The 13,581-nt window shown below is 36.2% G+C and overlaps 1 protein-coding gene across 1 annotated transcript in view; it reads right to left on the reverse strand.

Moving 5' to 3' along the window:
* LOC126278297 (rab3 GTPase-activating protein non-catalytic subunit) overlaps nt 1-13,581 on the reverse strand; it is a 192,866-nt gene that overhangs the window by 142,150 nt on the left and 37,135 nt on the right. The window contains exon 8 of the mRNA XM_049978308.1: nt 12,199-12,338. Coding sequence (XP_049834265.1) covers nt 12,199-12,338 — 140 coding nt within the window. The remainder of the gene's footprint in view (nt 1-12,198; nt 12,339-13,581) is intronic.

Genomic DNA, 13,581 nt, shown 5'->3' on the forward strand with positions numbered 1-13,581 from the left:
ACTTTTTTGTCTCAAAAAGGTATTGAATCAAACAATTCTAAAATATGCAAATGGAAGGTTAATTCATACATACACATTACATGTAGGGAAATGGATGAACACACACACTACCATAAAGATATAGCATAAGAAAAAAGACGAAACAAATGCTGTCATTTAAAACAAGTTTGATGGCCAATTACAACAGTGCACAATAATACAGGGCACTAACACAGACCTGTGATATCTTAAGAGTCCCTAGAAATAGTCTCCCAACAAATCTGTCACACACTGCCAACACTCTGGAGAATGTCGAATACCCGTGGCCTTACCATGAGCAAATTGTCAGATCACACATCACTGCTGTGGTAATGTCTTCAGTTCTGGTATGAGGTCATCAATCATATGGCAAGTATGGTGGATGCTCCTCTACTTCCCAGCCCCCTTCACGTGCGCAAATTCCACACACACACTGCCACATAGGCTCTCGTGTTATCATCAAGAATTAATGCATTGTGTAGACATTCCGGACGTTTCTCCCGAATAGCTTGTCACAGGTGTTGTTGCAGGAAAGTGCGACAGTAGTACAGTGTATTAACAGTTCATTCGAGTGAGATGAAACTGCACAAAATCACTGCTCAAATGTCATAGGCTATGACGACAATTAACGTGACAGGAGAGGGACTGCGACAAAATTTCTGCCTATGTGATGAATCTGTATGATTCCATTCCCTGGACTGGGATTTCAGTTCTGGCTCATTAGGTAGAGACAGTGGTCATGTGTGTGCAAGTTGCATTTGTGTGTATGTTGTGCAATTCAGAAGAAGACCTTACTTGTTTAGCAGTCTTTATGATTTATCTGTCTGTGATTTAATATCTCTGCTATATGGTGACTAAAAATCTACCCTTTCATAATATTGTCACTATTCCATCCTAGATTTGCCACTGTTAGATTCATTTACCTTAGATACAAAGCTAAAACAACATCATGGTATTTGACATAAGTACCTAGTAATGCAACTGTACGAACTTTCACCAAGATATTCTAATTCCACAAAGATACAGAAATAAAGAGACAGTTCAGGGGCCACTATCTATTCCCTGCTCCACTTGAAAAATTCTTAAGGTTAAAGTTTAAAAGTTACTAGGGTGAGAATTTTATACAATATGAACAGAATAAACATTTAATTGGAGAAAAATTGGTATGACTGTAGGTCTTAGACTAACAGTGATATAAATAATTTTGTAATCAAAAAGGGTGCTGGGTGACCACAGCTTCCAATGCTGTACGCAACCACAAAGTGAGTGTTTTGTTTGCTGTCTGCACCACATCTATATAAAGACCAAAGTTTGGAAGTTATTTGTTCATCATCAGTCAAATGGAATATGTTACACTCCTCTATGGAATGTGCTGTGATTCTTTCCATGACAGTCCAGTTAAGACTCACAAGGTGTTAATGACAAGTGACATCATTAATTTTTCGTTCGAATGAGATATTGCATCTAACTTGTGAAACTGTGTAAAAGTGAACCTAGTTGGGTAGTATCATTTTTAATGTCCTGTTTCATGTGCCACCTGCTATATTATAGAAAACTGTGTGGTGAGCGTCTGAGATTATTTCTCCCCTTTTAAGATGAGCAATTAACTTTACATAACTAGGGACAACGTGTAGAAACCGAATTTGAACTGTGTCAGGTGCTCAGTATGAGAGAATAGGCTTTAATGTTTTCAAAACCTATACTTGTGCTTGTGAAATTTTGTCAGAATATACTTCTCACTGAAACAACAGCAGACTTTTATTTATTTATATTACTCCCGACACCTCTGCACTACTCTTTGAGAGTTAGGACATTTTATTTCATTTTCAGTGAGCTGAATGGTGAAGCTAAGGACTGAAGACTAAGAACAATATGTTCTCCATTGCTTACTGGCTGTTCAAGAATAGTTTTCAGGTCTTTGTAAAAGGCTATGATATCCAAAAATCATACAAGATTACCAAACATTTCAACTTACAGAATTACCAACAAACCAAGCATTTTTACCTGCTGTCCCACACCAGAGTAGTACAAGTTTGCATGTCAACCAACTCTGCAGATGGTGAAGAGATTGAAAAATGTATGACAAGATAAAATAAATTATTCAGATAGTTAAGGGGGAGAAAAATTTAATTGTAATGAGGGACTGGAATTTGATAGCAGGAAAAGGAAGAGACATAAAAATAGTAGGTGAATATAAATTGTGTCAAAGTAATAAAAGAGGAAGCCTCCAGGTAGAATTTTGCACAGAGCATAATTTAATCAGCACTAACACTTGATTTAAGAATCATGAAAGCAGGATGCGGCACAGGTTAACATGATCCCCATATGTTACTGGATACACGGATAATGTGTCAGCACTCCAACCATCAACTGCCAACTGACACAAGAACCATTCAAATTGTATTTGATGGTTCTCGAGTCAGCTGGCAGTGCTGACACATTATCTGCATATCCAGATGTGATATACATCCAACTGATGTGATGTATATAGGGATCATATCAACCCATGCCACAGCAATGACAGCCTGAAGACAACGCACTGAAGTGTTGAAACTGGTTGCAACAAAATAAAATAAAATCATACTGACAGCTGTAGGTGTTTTATTTTGCCACAATGAAGAAATTAAGGAGATGGGACCTGCATACGTGGACTCAGATGTTTTTTGAGAGTTTCACAGGAAACTTTAACAACAATTGGCTGAAACACGGCAATGGAAAACAACAATGACAAATAGATATCTTTGAGAGATGGGTATTGAAGAGGCAGCAGAGGGCCAAATAGATAAAAAGACAAGGCTTAGCAGAAATCCCGGAATATTGCAGGAGATATCGAATTTAATTGATGAACAGAGAAAATATAAAAATGCAGAAAATGAAGCAGCTGAAAGGGAATAAAAACAGCTAAAAAATGAGATTGACAGGAAGTTAATACGGCCAAGCAGGAGCAGCTAGAGGACAAATGCAAGAATATAAAAGCATATAACTAGTGGAGAGAACAACACTACCTATAGGAAAATTAAAGAGATGGTTAGAGAACAGAAAAGCAGCTGTAGGAATATCAAGAGCTCAGAGGGAAAAGCAGTTCTAAGCAAAGAAGGGAAAGCTGGAAGGTGGAAGGATTATATAGGAGGTCTATAAAAGGGAAACGAACTCGCAGGCAATATTATAGAAAGAAGGGGCTGTAGATGAAGATGAGATGGAGATATGGTACTGAGAGAAGAATTTGATAGTCCTGAAAGATCTAAGTTAAAACAAGCCCCCTGGAGTAGATGACATTATCTCAAAACTACTGATATCCTCGGGAGAGACAGCCACAAAAAAACTATTCCGTCTGATATGCAAGATGTATGAGAAAGGGGATATACCCTCAGACTTTAAGGAGAATGTTCCAACTTCAATGAAAGCACGTGCTGACTGGTGTGAATATTACTGAACTATCAGTTTAATAAGACACGGCTGCAAAACACTAACACAAATTACTTACAGCATAATGAAAAAACTAGTACAAGCCAAAATCAGGGAGAATCAGTTCGGATTCTGAAGAAATGCAGGAACACACAAGGCAATACTGACCCTATGACTTATCTTGGAAGAAAAGTTAAGGAAAAGCAAACCTATTTTTAAAAGTTTTTGTAGATCTGGAGAAAGCTTTTGATAATATTGACTGGAACACACTCTCTGAAATTCTGAGGGTAGCAGTGATAAAATACAGAGAGCAAAAAGTTATATACAATCTGCACAGAAAACAGATGGCAGACATCAGAATACACAGGCATAAAAAGGAAGCACTGGTTGAGAAGGGAGTGAGACACGGTTGTAGCCTATCCCGGATGTTATTCAACATGTACATTGAACAGACAGTAAAGGAAATCAAAGAATAATCTTGAGAAAGTACTGAAGTTCAGTGAGAAGAAATAAAACCTTTGACAACATTGCAATTCTGTCTGAGACAGGAACGGACCTGGAAAACCAGTTGAACAGAATGGGTAATGTTTTGCAAGGAGGATATAAGAAACAAAAGCAAAACAAAGTTAACAGAAAGAAGACTAATTAAATCAGGCAAGACAGAGAGAATTGGATTAGGAAATGAGACACTAAAAGTAGTAGATGAGTTTCGCTATATGGCAGCACAAAACAGTATGAACCTGCTTTTATGTTCCCAGAATTAACATTTTCCTATTGTTGTGACATTGTTTATTGCTCCCGTCAATTTTCCTACATTCTAAATGTCAATTCGCACCTTATTTTCCTTTATCATAATTATAATTTTTCAGCAATTTGTGCTTTATGAAACAATGTTCGTGGAGACAAAAATAACGTAATTGACTTAAAATGACACAGGCATGGCACTGGCCTTTACGCAGTGTTTACAACTGTTATTTGGTTAAGTTTGTTGAAACCACAATATTCTACTCAAAAGGTGTGAATTGGTAAAAGTTGGAACAATTCATGCTTTATTTCCTTCCAATGCCACCAGGCTGATGGGAATAAAAACATTCATTCGAATAATGGCCAATCGCAACAGTTTTCAGTCTCTACTATACATGTGCAACTCTGTGATTGTTGCTCTCATTATGACAGCTCAAAAGCAAATTCACATGTTTTGTTGTTTGGCCACTTGTAGAGTTAGTTGACATCTAACCTCAAAATGGTGATTAGATTGCAGGAGATGCACATTAGCAGATATGCAAACATCACAAAAATATGTATGTAAATATGTGTGTTTCACAATGAAAATAAATTCTTGGAAAGCATCATTCTAAGCATGAAAAAATACACAACTGATGAAATGTTTCATTATTTAAATAATTAATCACATTTGCATGCTTCCCAAAAACAATGATTATGCTGAACAAAATTAAGCCAAAACGTTTCTACTTCCCAGACAGTTAATCAGTTCCATTACGTCAGTGGGTAAACATAATAGAAAATTTAGATACCCGTTATTGGATAATAAACAAGTCCCTAATGAATATTTTGATACCTATTATGTAAATATGCCATAAATCAACTATGAAAATGCAAGGATGGGGGAGCCTATATGTAACTTTTACAGCTTAAAACATTATTTACCGCATATTACGCCTTTTAAGTCCCTTGAAAAGTGTAAAAGTGTAGTTTCGCTGTAAATGATGATAGCTGAAGTAGAGAGGATACAAAATATAGACTGGCAATGACAAGAAAAGTGTTTCTGAAGAAGAGAAATATGTGAACAATGAATACAGATTTTAATTGTTTGGAAGTCTTTTCTGAAGGTGTTTGTCTGGAGTGTACCCATGTATGGCAGTGAAATCAAACAATTCAAATCTCAAGCTGGAATATCAACAATATTAGAAGGAAAGATTGTTGCCCACAGTTAAGATGGCCCAAAGAGTTGCAGGCAGGCACAATGAAAAGACTGTTACACATTATAGCTGTCATATGTGCGTGATGTATGCTTGTTTTTGTGTGTGTGTGTGTGTGTGTGTGTGTGTGTGTGTGTGTGTGTGTGTGTGTGTTTTCTTTGCTGAAGAACGATTTCGTCAAAAGTTACAACGTGTAACAATCTTTTCATTGTGTATGTCTGAAACTCAATGGGAACGGGTCCTTTCCCTAAAATTCTTGTATTGAAATGAAATGTGTAAGATAAACGGTTCACACTTGAAGAGAATAGAACCTTTTGAAATGTGGGGGTACAGAAGACTGCTGAAGATTAGATAGGTAGATCAGGTAACCAATCAGGATAGAATTGGTGAGAAATGAAATTTCTGTATACCTTGACTAAAATAAAGGATCAGCTGATAGGATATATTCTGAGACATCAAGGAATCACCAATTTAGTACTGGAGGGAATTATTGGGAAAGGTGATAAAAACTGTAGAAGGAGAATATGAGATCAATATAGTAAGCAGGCTCAAAAGGATGTAGGCTGCAGCAGTTATATGGAGATGAAGAGGCTTGCATAGGATAGAACAGCATGGAGAACTGCATCAAACAAAAAACACAACAATAACTACTACCACTACTACTAAAAAGATCTTCTCTCAGTGTTTCCCATTTAACAGTTTGTACAAAAATAAGGAGAGACATTATTTTGTTGTGTTCAAGGTGTCAACAGAAATTCTGAAATCATCTACTCTTTTGCTAAGACAATGTATAAGCCAGAAAGATTACATCTCTACCAGGTTAACACAATGCACATATTTGGTGACCTCGTAACTTTTCCTTGCCATAAAACATGCATCAAATATAGTTGTTTAGTATATAATACACTAAAATCAGTGTAAGCAATACCAAGTTAGCAGTGGCAAATGTTAGGTTCAGATTATACGCTGACGACAAATTGTAAGAATGTTTATGTTGCTTCTCGTTCATGTGTGTACTAACTGTAATAAAAGAGCAGTTTTGAAGATAGTTAAACTTTGTACCTGGATGGCTCACATATGATTCAAAACAGACAGACATTACATGTGAATTTTTGTGAACATATACTTAGACATAATCATCACAACTAGACATAATCATCACAACTCTAGTTTGATATCAGAAAAGCAATAAGCATCAGTCAGGGCACATCCAGGGCCAACAGTATCTATTGTGCCATGCTAGCATACATTCACCAATGTACTTAGTTATAGACTGCACAGAGAGTTTGAAATGGGTTTTCGATGGGATTTCCTATGTTCACAGAGGGACACAGTGGAGGGCAGGGGTGTTGTAACTGACATGAAATATCACTGGCTTTCAAGTACCATTTACAAACATTATGTGGCTGAGTCTCTCAAGGTATGAGCTCCCTAGTCCCTAGTTCTAAACTGGTAGAAATTGTTACAAGTCAGAACAATTTGTGCCACTAGTGCTTTGTTGCCTAACACTGTCAACCTAACAATAACCACACTGAGTTCAGCATTGTTTGCAGCCATTAAAATGAATGAAGTAGTAATGTTTTGGGCTGAACTTCAGAATTAGTCCAACAGAAGGGATGCTGGTAAACAATAAACAAGAGCATGATGGCACCTCTTCTGGGTAACATACAAACTAGTTTCAAACCTTCACGGATGTAGCACTACTGGCATAAAATTTATGAGGCTGTTGGGAAATTATTTAACAAAAAGATGCAATAACTTTGGATTGAAGGGAGATATTATCAGGTGGTGTATGGTATACATCTTTGCATGGTCAGCAATTAAAATAAAATAATTTAATATACACTTTCCATGGTGCTCTACATAACTATTTCAGCAACAACAACACTGATGAATGTATGTAAATAACAAACATGAATAAATGACAATGAAAAAAAATGAGAAAAATAATTTTAAAATGAATCAACATTGGTAAGGATTGCTGAAACAGAAGAAATAGAAACAAACATTTTAAATGTAATGTTAAGGAAAATTTGTAAATAATGTTAAATGTGACTGCAAGTGTCTCTCAGACAGCTATTAATGTACAGACATTCAACTTTGCCATGATGGGGGTCCTACATGCCAGTTTCGCATAAATTTATCTATCTTTTCTTTTTCATGCACATGTTTAGCAATAAGGAACTCTGCTGCTGTAGGTAGAAATCAACTATGTCATGAGAGATGGAGGTATTTGCAGGGTAAGGTTCCAATATAGTTCCCAGTGGTGTGCAGCCACCTAACCAGTGTAAACGATTACTGAGGTGGCTACCAAATTGTTGCACGAACAGGACCTACGTTTTACTGTCTCCTATTCGTTATACTTCTGTGCCAGTATTTGAACAAATATTTTGGGTGAGGCTTAGTGACCCTCATTGCCTGTGACCATAGTAACTACTACCACCAATTCGGCCACAGCTCATAAGAGTTTTGTTGGCAAGCATTTCATCCAATATTACTATATTTTCAGTTTCATCAAACTGTGTCATCCAGTGGTAATTACAAGCTATTCAAATATAATCTATTTTTTTTCCAGCTAGAGTTACAATTTTTTTTACCACTGAAAAAGTACTGTAAAAAAATTTTTACTGCTTGTAATATCTCAAGTAAGTAGTTTGAAGATAAAGCACTGTTGTGTATGGAAACGAGAAAAGCCTCAACAATTACAGTTAAGACAAGTACTACAATACTTTGAGTTTTGTAGCCCATTATTTAATGTAGGCAATTTTCAATAACGATCATTGCTATTTTAACATTCGTGTCTCACCTCTTCATGCAGTGTCAGTTTATGTACCCAGTACCCTACTGTGGTAAGCAAGTAACCACAACACATTCCACAGTGGACTGCCATCACAATTTAGAAGTAAAAAGACCTACACTCAGTTTTAGAGGAAAAATCTTTGAAATGAAACAAAGGCACAATCCGTATCACTTCAGGCAGGGGGTTTACCTTCATAGTCTTGGATGTTATCGGATTTAGCATATGTTGAAATTCAGAAGTAAGAAACAGGTTTTTTTTTCTCTCCAGAAAAAAATTCCTGCCTGAGATACACGCCTCCAAAGATGACACTGCAAACACCATTTTGAAGATGCAAATTTCGGACAAAATTTTAAAATGCTGTATCTCTGTAGCAGTTCTAGATATTTTGTTAGAGCCTTTTTTGTTTGAAAGATACTTGCTTTAATATTACAATGGTATCCTCCATTTTGAGATATCTGTCAAAGTTATTTTACTGTTGCCTTTTCAATTTTTTTTATAATTTACAGATTTTTTTATTTTATTTTATTTTATTTTATTTTTTTTTTTTTTTTTCAAGAGTGCCAGTCCAGAAAAGTTACATGCTTCCAACTTACAGTCCAGAAAAGTTACATGCTTCCACTTTTAAGTTGGATAGGTTTTACTTTTTAAAAAAATAAAAAAAACTTTCAATGGTAATGTATGTCTTCACTGAATTTGTTTCTTACTGATTTCTCTGTTACAATGTTTATTTCTATTGTCACTGTTGCAGTTACTTCTTTTCACTTTCATTACTGTAGATACTTCCTACACTTTGTTGTAGTTTCTTGTCAGTTTCTTTGTCGTGGTTGTTCATTGCAGGTTTTTGTAATGTAGTTGTTCAGTGCTAATTTGTTTACTGAAGAGACTTCTAAGAAATCTGAGACCACCCAGTGAGTTCTGTGTTTTCGTATGATTTGCCAGTTGACACAGTTTTAGTGTGTTATGTGAAAAGGACTGTTTGAAATGTCTTCTGACGGGGCCACAGGAGAGTAAAGTGTGATGACTATTTTCATATCAGTAAAAGAGTGATATATATGACAAACAAAAAAAACAGACTTTGTTCAGGTTGGGAATAAGTGTTCTCACTTGAAGACTCTGTTTCAAAGTGAAGATGTTCCCTGTGACAACTTTTAGTGTTATAAATGTTTAGACAGAATAATAACATTTATAGTATCTGAACAAGGTGAAGCCTCCCTTCGTGCAGATTTTGCATCAATAATGGAAGAATTAAATACCCTGAATCAGTCAGCTACAGAGGTAGGTGTTAGTCCAGTTAGGAAAGCATGGTCAGTGAGGTTGAGTCATAAGATCTATGCATCAAGAAAGCACAGAGAAATTACTAAAGCTATGAATGAATTCACTACAGCAAAACTGACCACACTCTTCAGAGTAGAAATTCCATCTTCCAAATAAAGTGAACAAAAGCACTCTTGCCAGGAATTTTTCACAAATATCAATTCAGCTGTTGAAGACTGTGCATCCTATAGTGAAAAGGTGCAAGTTTTAAATATTATTCCAGAGAGACTTTCAAAGAAAACAATTTTGAACCATGTTCCCTCAGTATCAAAGTACATGGTAGACAAATCAAGATATGTGAGATCTGTAAAAGGGGTCTTTGGAAGACCAGATCCTTATTATAGTCATCTTGTAGAAGCAGCTAAAGTTGAAATATTGTAGTCATTTTATCTGAAAGATAAATGAGACTGTTCTCGCAAGAGTTAAAAAACGACACTATGACAGTATCTGTAAGGTCAAAAAGTTGTGAAAGTGAAGAGCTACATGAATCACAGTATTAAAGAAACTTTTGCAATTTATAAGAGCAAGTATACAACTTCACATATTGGAAGATCAAAATTTTGTGCACTACAACCTAAGTGGGTAGTTCCACACCCACCCAGAGATGTCTTTTTATGTGTGTACTGCATGAATTTGAACTTTGTGTGATAACTTTGAAGAACTTACGGGATCATGTAACATACGACACCTTGGTTGGGTGTGCGAAGTCATTAGTAGTCTGTGACGTAAAGTGAGAGACTTTGTTTGTTTCAAGAATGTGGTGACTGCCCTTGAAAGGGAGGGCTGTCTTTACAGACACTTGGCCTGGAAGATGTAGCAGACAACTCTGCAGAAATTACATATGCAACATGGGAGGAAAATAAGCTAATTAAGAAAACTGTTACCTTTGACAGTTTCATTGATAAACTGGGTAAATGGTCAGTGAAAGCAGTGACACACCAGCATCTGAAGAAACTGGAAGAACAACACATTGCAGAAGTGAAAGGGTATGTACAGGCTGATGAACAATGTTTAGTGCTTTACTGTGATTTTGCTGAGAACTGGTCTGTAATTCTCCCACAAGAAGCACTAGGGTATCATTTGAGTAATGACTGGGTTTGAATTTTTATAGGAGTGACATATTTTCAAAACAAGACCACAAGTGTTGCAGTTATACGTGATGACACAGGACATGACTCAGCACATGCTTTGCTAGCAATGCACAAAATTCTTCAACTGCAAGGAGGGGCAGAGAAGATCATCATTATTCCTGATAGTGCTCCTAGTCATTTTAAAAACCATTCACTTGTGAACAACTGACTAGGTACACAGTGCTACTGACCACGGGAAGTGGCCTTGTGGTGGTGTAGGTGGCCTGCTGAAGTACCCTGCTACAAAACGTAATCTTTCCAGACAAAATACAGCTGCAATTTAGAATGCTGAGGATTTTACAAGCGTCATGAAATCTTACACATCCACAGCCATTATTCTTTTGTCCAAAGAGGAAATCGAAGAATTCAGTGAGCAAAAAAGAAGAAGAATGGTCCAAACAAACTACTCCTGTGAAAGGAATTCAGAAGACACATTTTTGGACTCACAGTGATGTACGAACTCATATTGCATGCACTTTAAAGAGCAAGAAAGAAGAAATTTCATTTGTTCGGCCAACACCTCAGAAACAGCAGGATAATATTCAGATTCACAATCTGAGAAGGGGGGATGTTTGTGGCATGTGTGTGTATGACTGTGACTGGTAGATTGCAGAGATTATAGACACCAGTTATGGATTAAACATAACTGTAGTGAACTTCATGCTACCACATGGACCAGCTGCTGGATATAGGTTTCCAGCTGAAGGACAGCAACAACGCCATCAGTGCTCACTTCCTGTTCACAATGTTTTGAAGATTGTAAGTGCTCCAGTTCCGCTTGGTTCAACAGGAAGGCATCACTCTATATCAAAGGAAGATACTGAAGCAGTGGAACATACTTTTAATCCACTGACTGGCTAATTTCAGTACAAAACAGAGTGCACAGAGGGTTCTATAAATTGAAAATTTTAAGTCTTTGGACCTTCCACACATATTTTGTAACCATTTAAAATGCTTGAAAAATGAGGGTCTTCTTCATCTTTCGAAACTAAAATTATGTTAAATAAGGCTAGGTCTTGATTTTTGAGAGCCTGTTATGTGATGATAAAATTGGTTTGACGTACAGCAAAATTTCAATTGCTTATAAAACCTGTTCAACCCAAATGTGGGAGCTCTCCTTTTCAGGGAATGCAGAACTATACAGTAGTAACCAACAGGGAAGAGAAAAAAATTATGGATTGGCATTAAAAAAAAATTTGAAGAACTTTTAAAGATATGTCCAAATGGGGGGTTCCTTTGTAATTATAAAGCAATTATCTTTCAAATAAAAAAAGCACAATAAAATATGTAGAACTATACCAGAGATACAGCATTTTAAAATTTTTTCCAAAATTCGCATCTTCAAAATGCTATGTACAGTGTCATCTTTGGAGGTCTGTATCTCGGAGCAGAAATTGTTTTGGAGAAAACAAAACAAAAAAAAGTGTGTTCCTTGCTTAGTCATTCGCTTTAACATATGCAAAATTCAAAAACAGCCGAGACAATGAAGGCAAGATTTTTTCCTAGCCTGCCTGAATTGATACGGACTATGCCCAAAGTACAATGCAACAGTGAACAAATACTTTTCCATGTAGCAAGTATGAGAACATACCTTTCCACATACGAAGTGCAATTCCTTTATGATTGTCTATTAAAACAATTCTTCCAAGACTGTCTGTTACAACAGACAGTCTTCTATTTGGAGAAATAATAACTTTATCACCATTCCTCATCTGATCACACAGACCAAACCTGAAATATAACTTGAATGTATGTTAGTCGATTCTAAAACAATGAACAATAACAACAAATCAAATTAAAAACTTACTTATTAAGTTACAAATTACCAGAAACAATCCAAACTGTGAATGACAGTTATTAATGTGTAGTGGAGGCTCACTCCCAAAAACAGAACCGATATTTCATATTAGCCGTATATTTAGCGTAAGCTCAACATAACATTATTGTAATTAGAACAAAAATAAATACCAAGAAAGTGCTTCTTTTTTCTTATTATTGCCTTCTTTTAACCAAAAAATTCAATTAACACTACTACTGTACTTAACACTGTTTGTAGGACTGCTTATTAAAGTAAGTATAATCATTACACTCTTGAGCACAAGCTTGGTGTGAGGAAATGTGGAAATTAGACATGTCCTTTTCAAAAGAACCATCCAGGTAACTTCTACAAGTGATTTCGATAAACCGCAGAAAACCTAGCTCTGGATGGCTCAGTTACCCCACATGATAATCCAACATCTTAACGACTGCACAGCCATGCTCAAGTTTCCCAAAAGTTACATTTGTCAACTGTTATTTATCAAGCACAGTGTTATGGCCACATTAAAATCCATCAACTTCATCTCCAATGTAACTTTACTACCAGCAGCAGTGTTATAACTTGGTGGCCATTACAGGTTGTCTGAAGAAGGTGAATCGAGAAAGGTAACTAGATCAGTTTAGCAAACATTTGAACAATTCTATGAAAGAGAAATTGAGACATGGGCATACAGAGCTTGCTGTTATTCCGGGAGGACTTACTTCACAACTGCAACCTCTTGATGTCACAATAAATAATCCATTTAAAGTTCATATGAGAAAGGAATGGAACAAATGGATGATGGATGAAACCCAACATTAACTCACACTGAAGGGAGCTTTAAAATGCCCTTCAATCATACAAGATTGTCAGTGGATAAAACAGTCTTGGTCAACGGTGAGAGAAGACATCATTGTTAAATCTTTCAAAAAGTGCAGCATAAGTAATGCTCTTGATGACAGTGAAGACCATCCTATACACAAAGAGGGCAACAATGATGACAAAGAGGCAGAAGAAGAAGAAGAAGAAGAAAGTTCAGCTGACAATTTTCAGGGATTTTAAAGGTCAGTTTGGTTTTATAAACTAAGAATTCTGTTAGTCTGACTTTGCAATCTAATAATAAAAATGGAAAAAAATGTTATTTCTTAAAAAAAATTGCTAAAAATTAAGGTGCAT

This window comes from Schistocerca gregaria, chromosome 6 (genome assembly GCF_023897955.1).
Source record: "Schistocerca gregaria isolate iqSchGreg1 chromosome 6, iqSchGreg1.2, whole genome shotgun sequence".
In the NCBI taxonomy this organism is placed as follows: domain Eukaryota; kingdom Metazoa; phylum Arthropoda; class Insecta; order Orthoptera; family Acrididae; genus Schistocerca; species Schistocerca gregaria.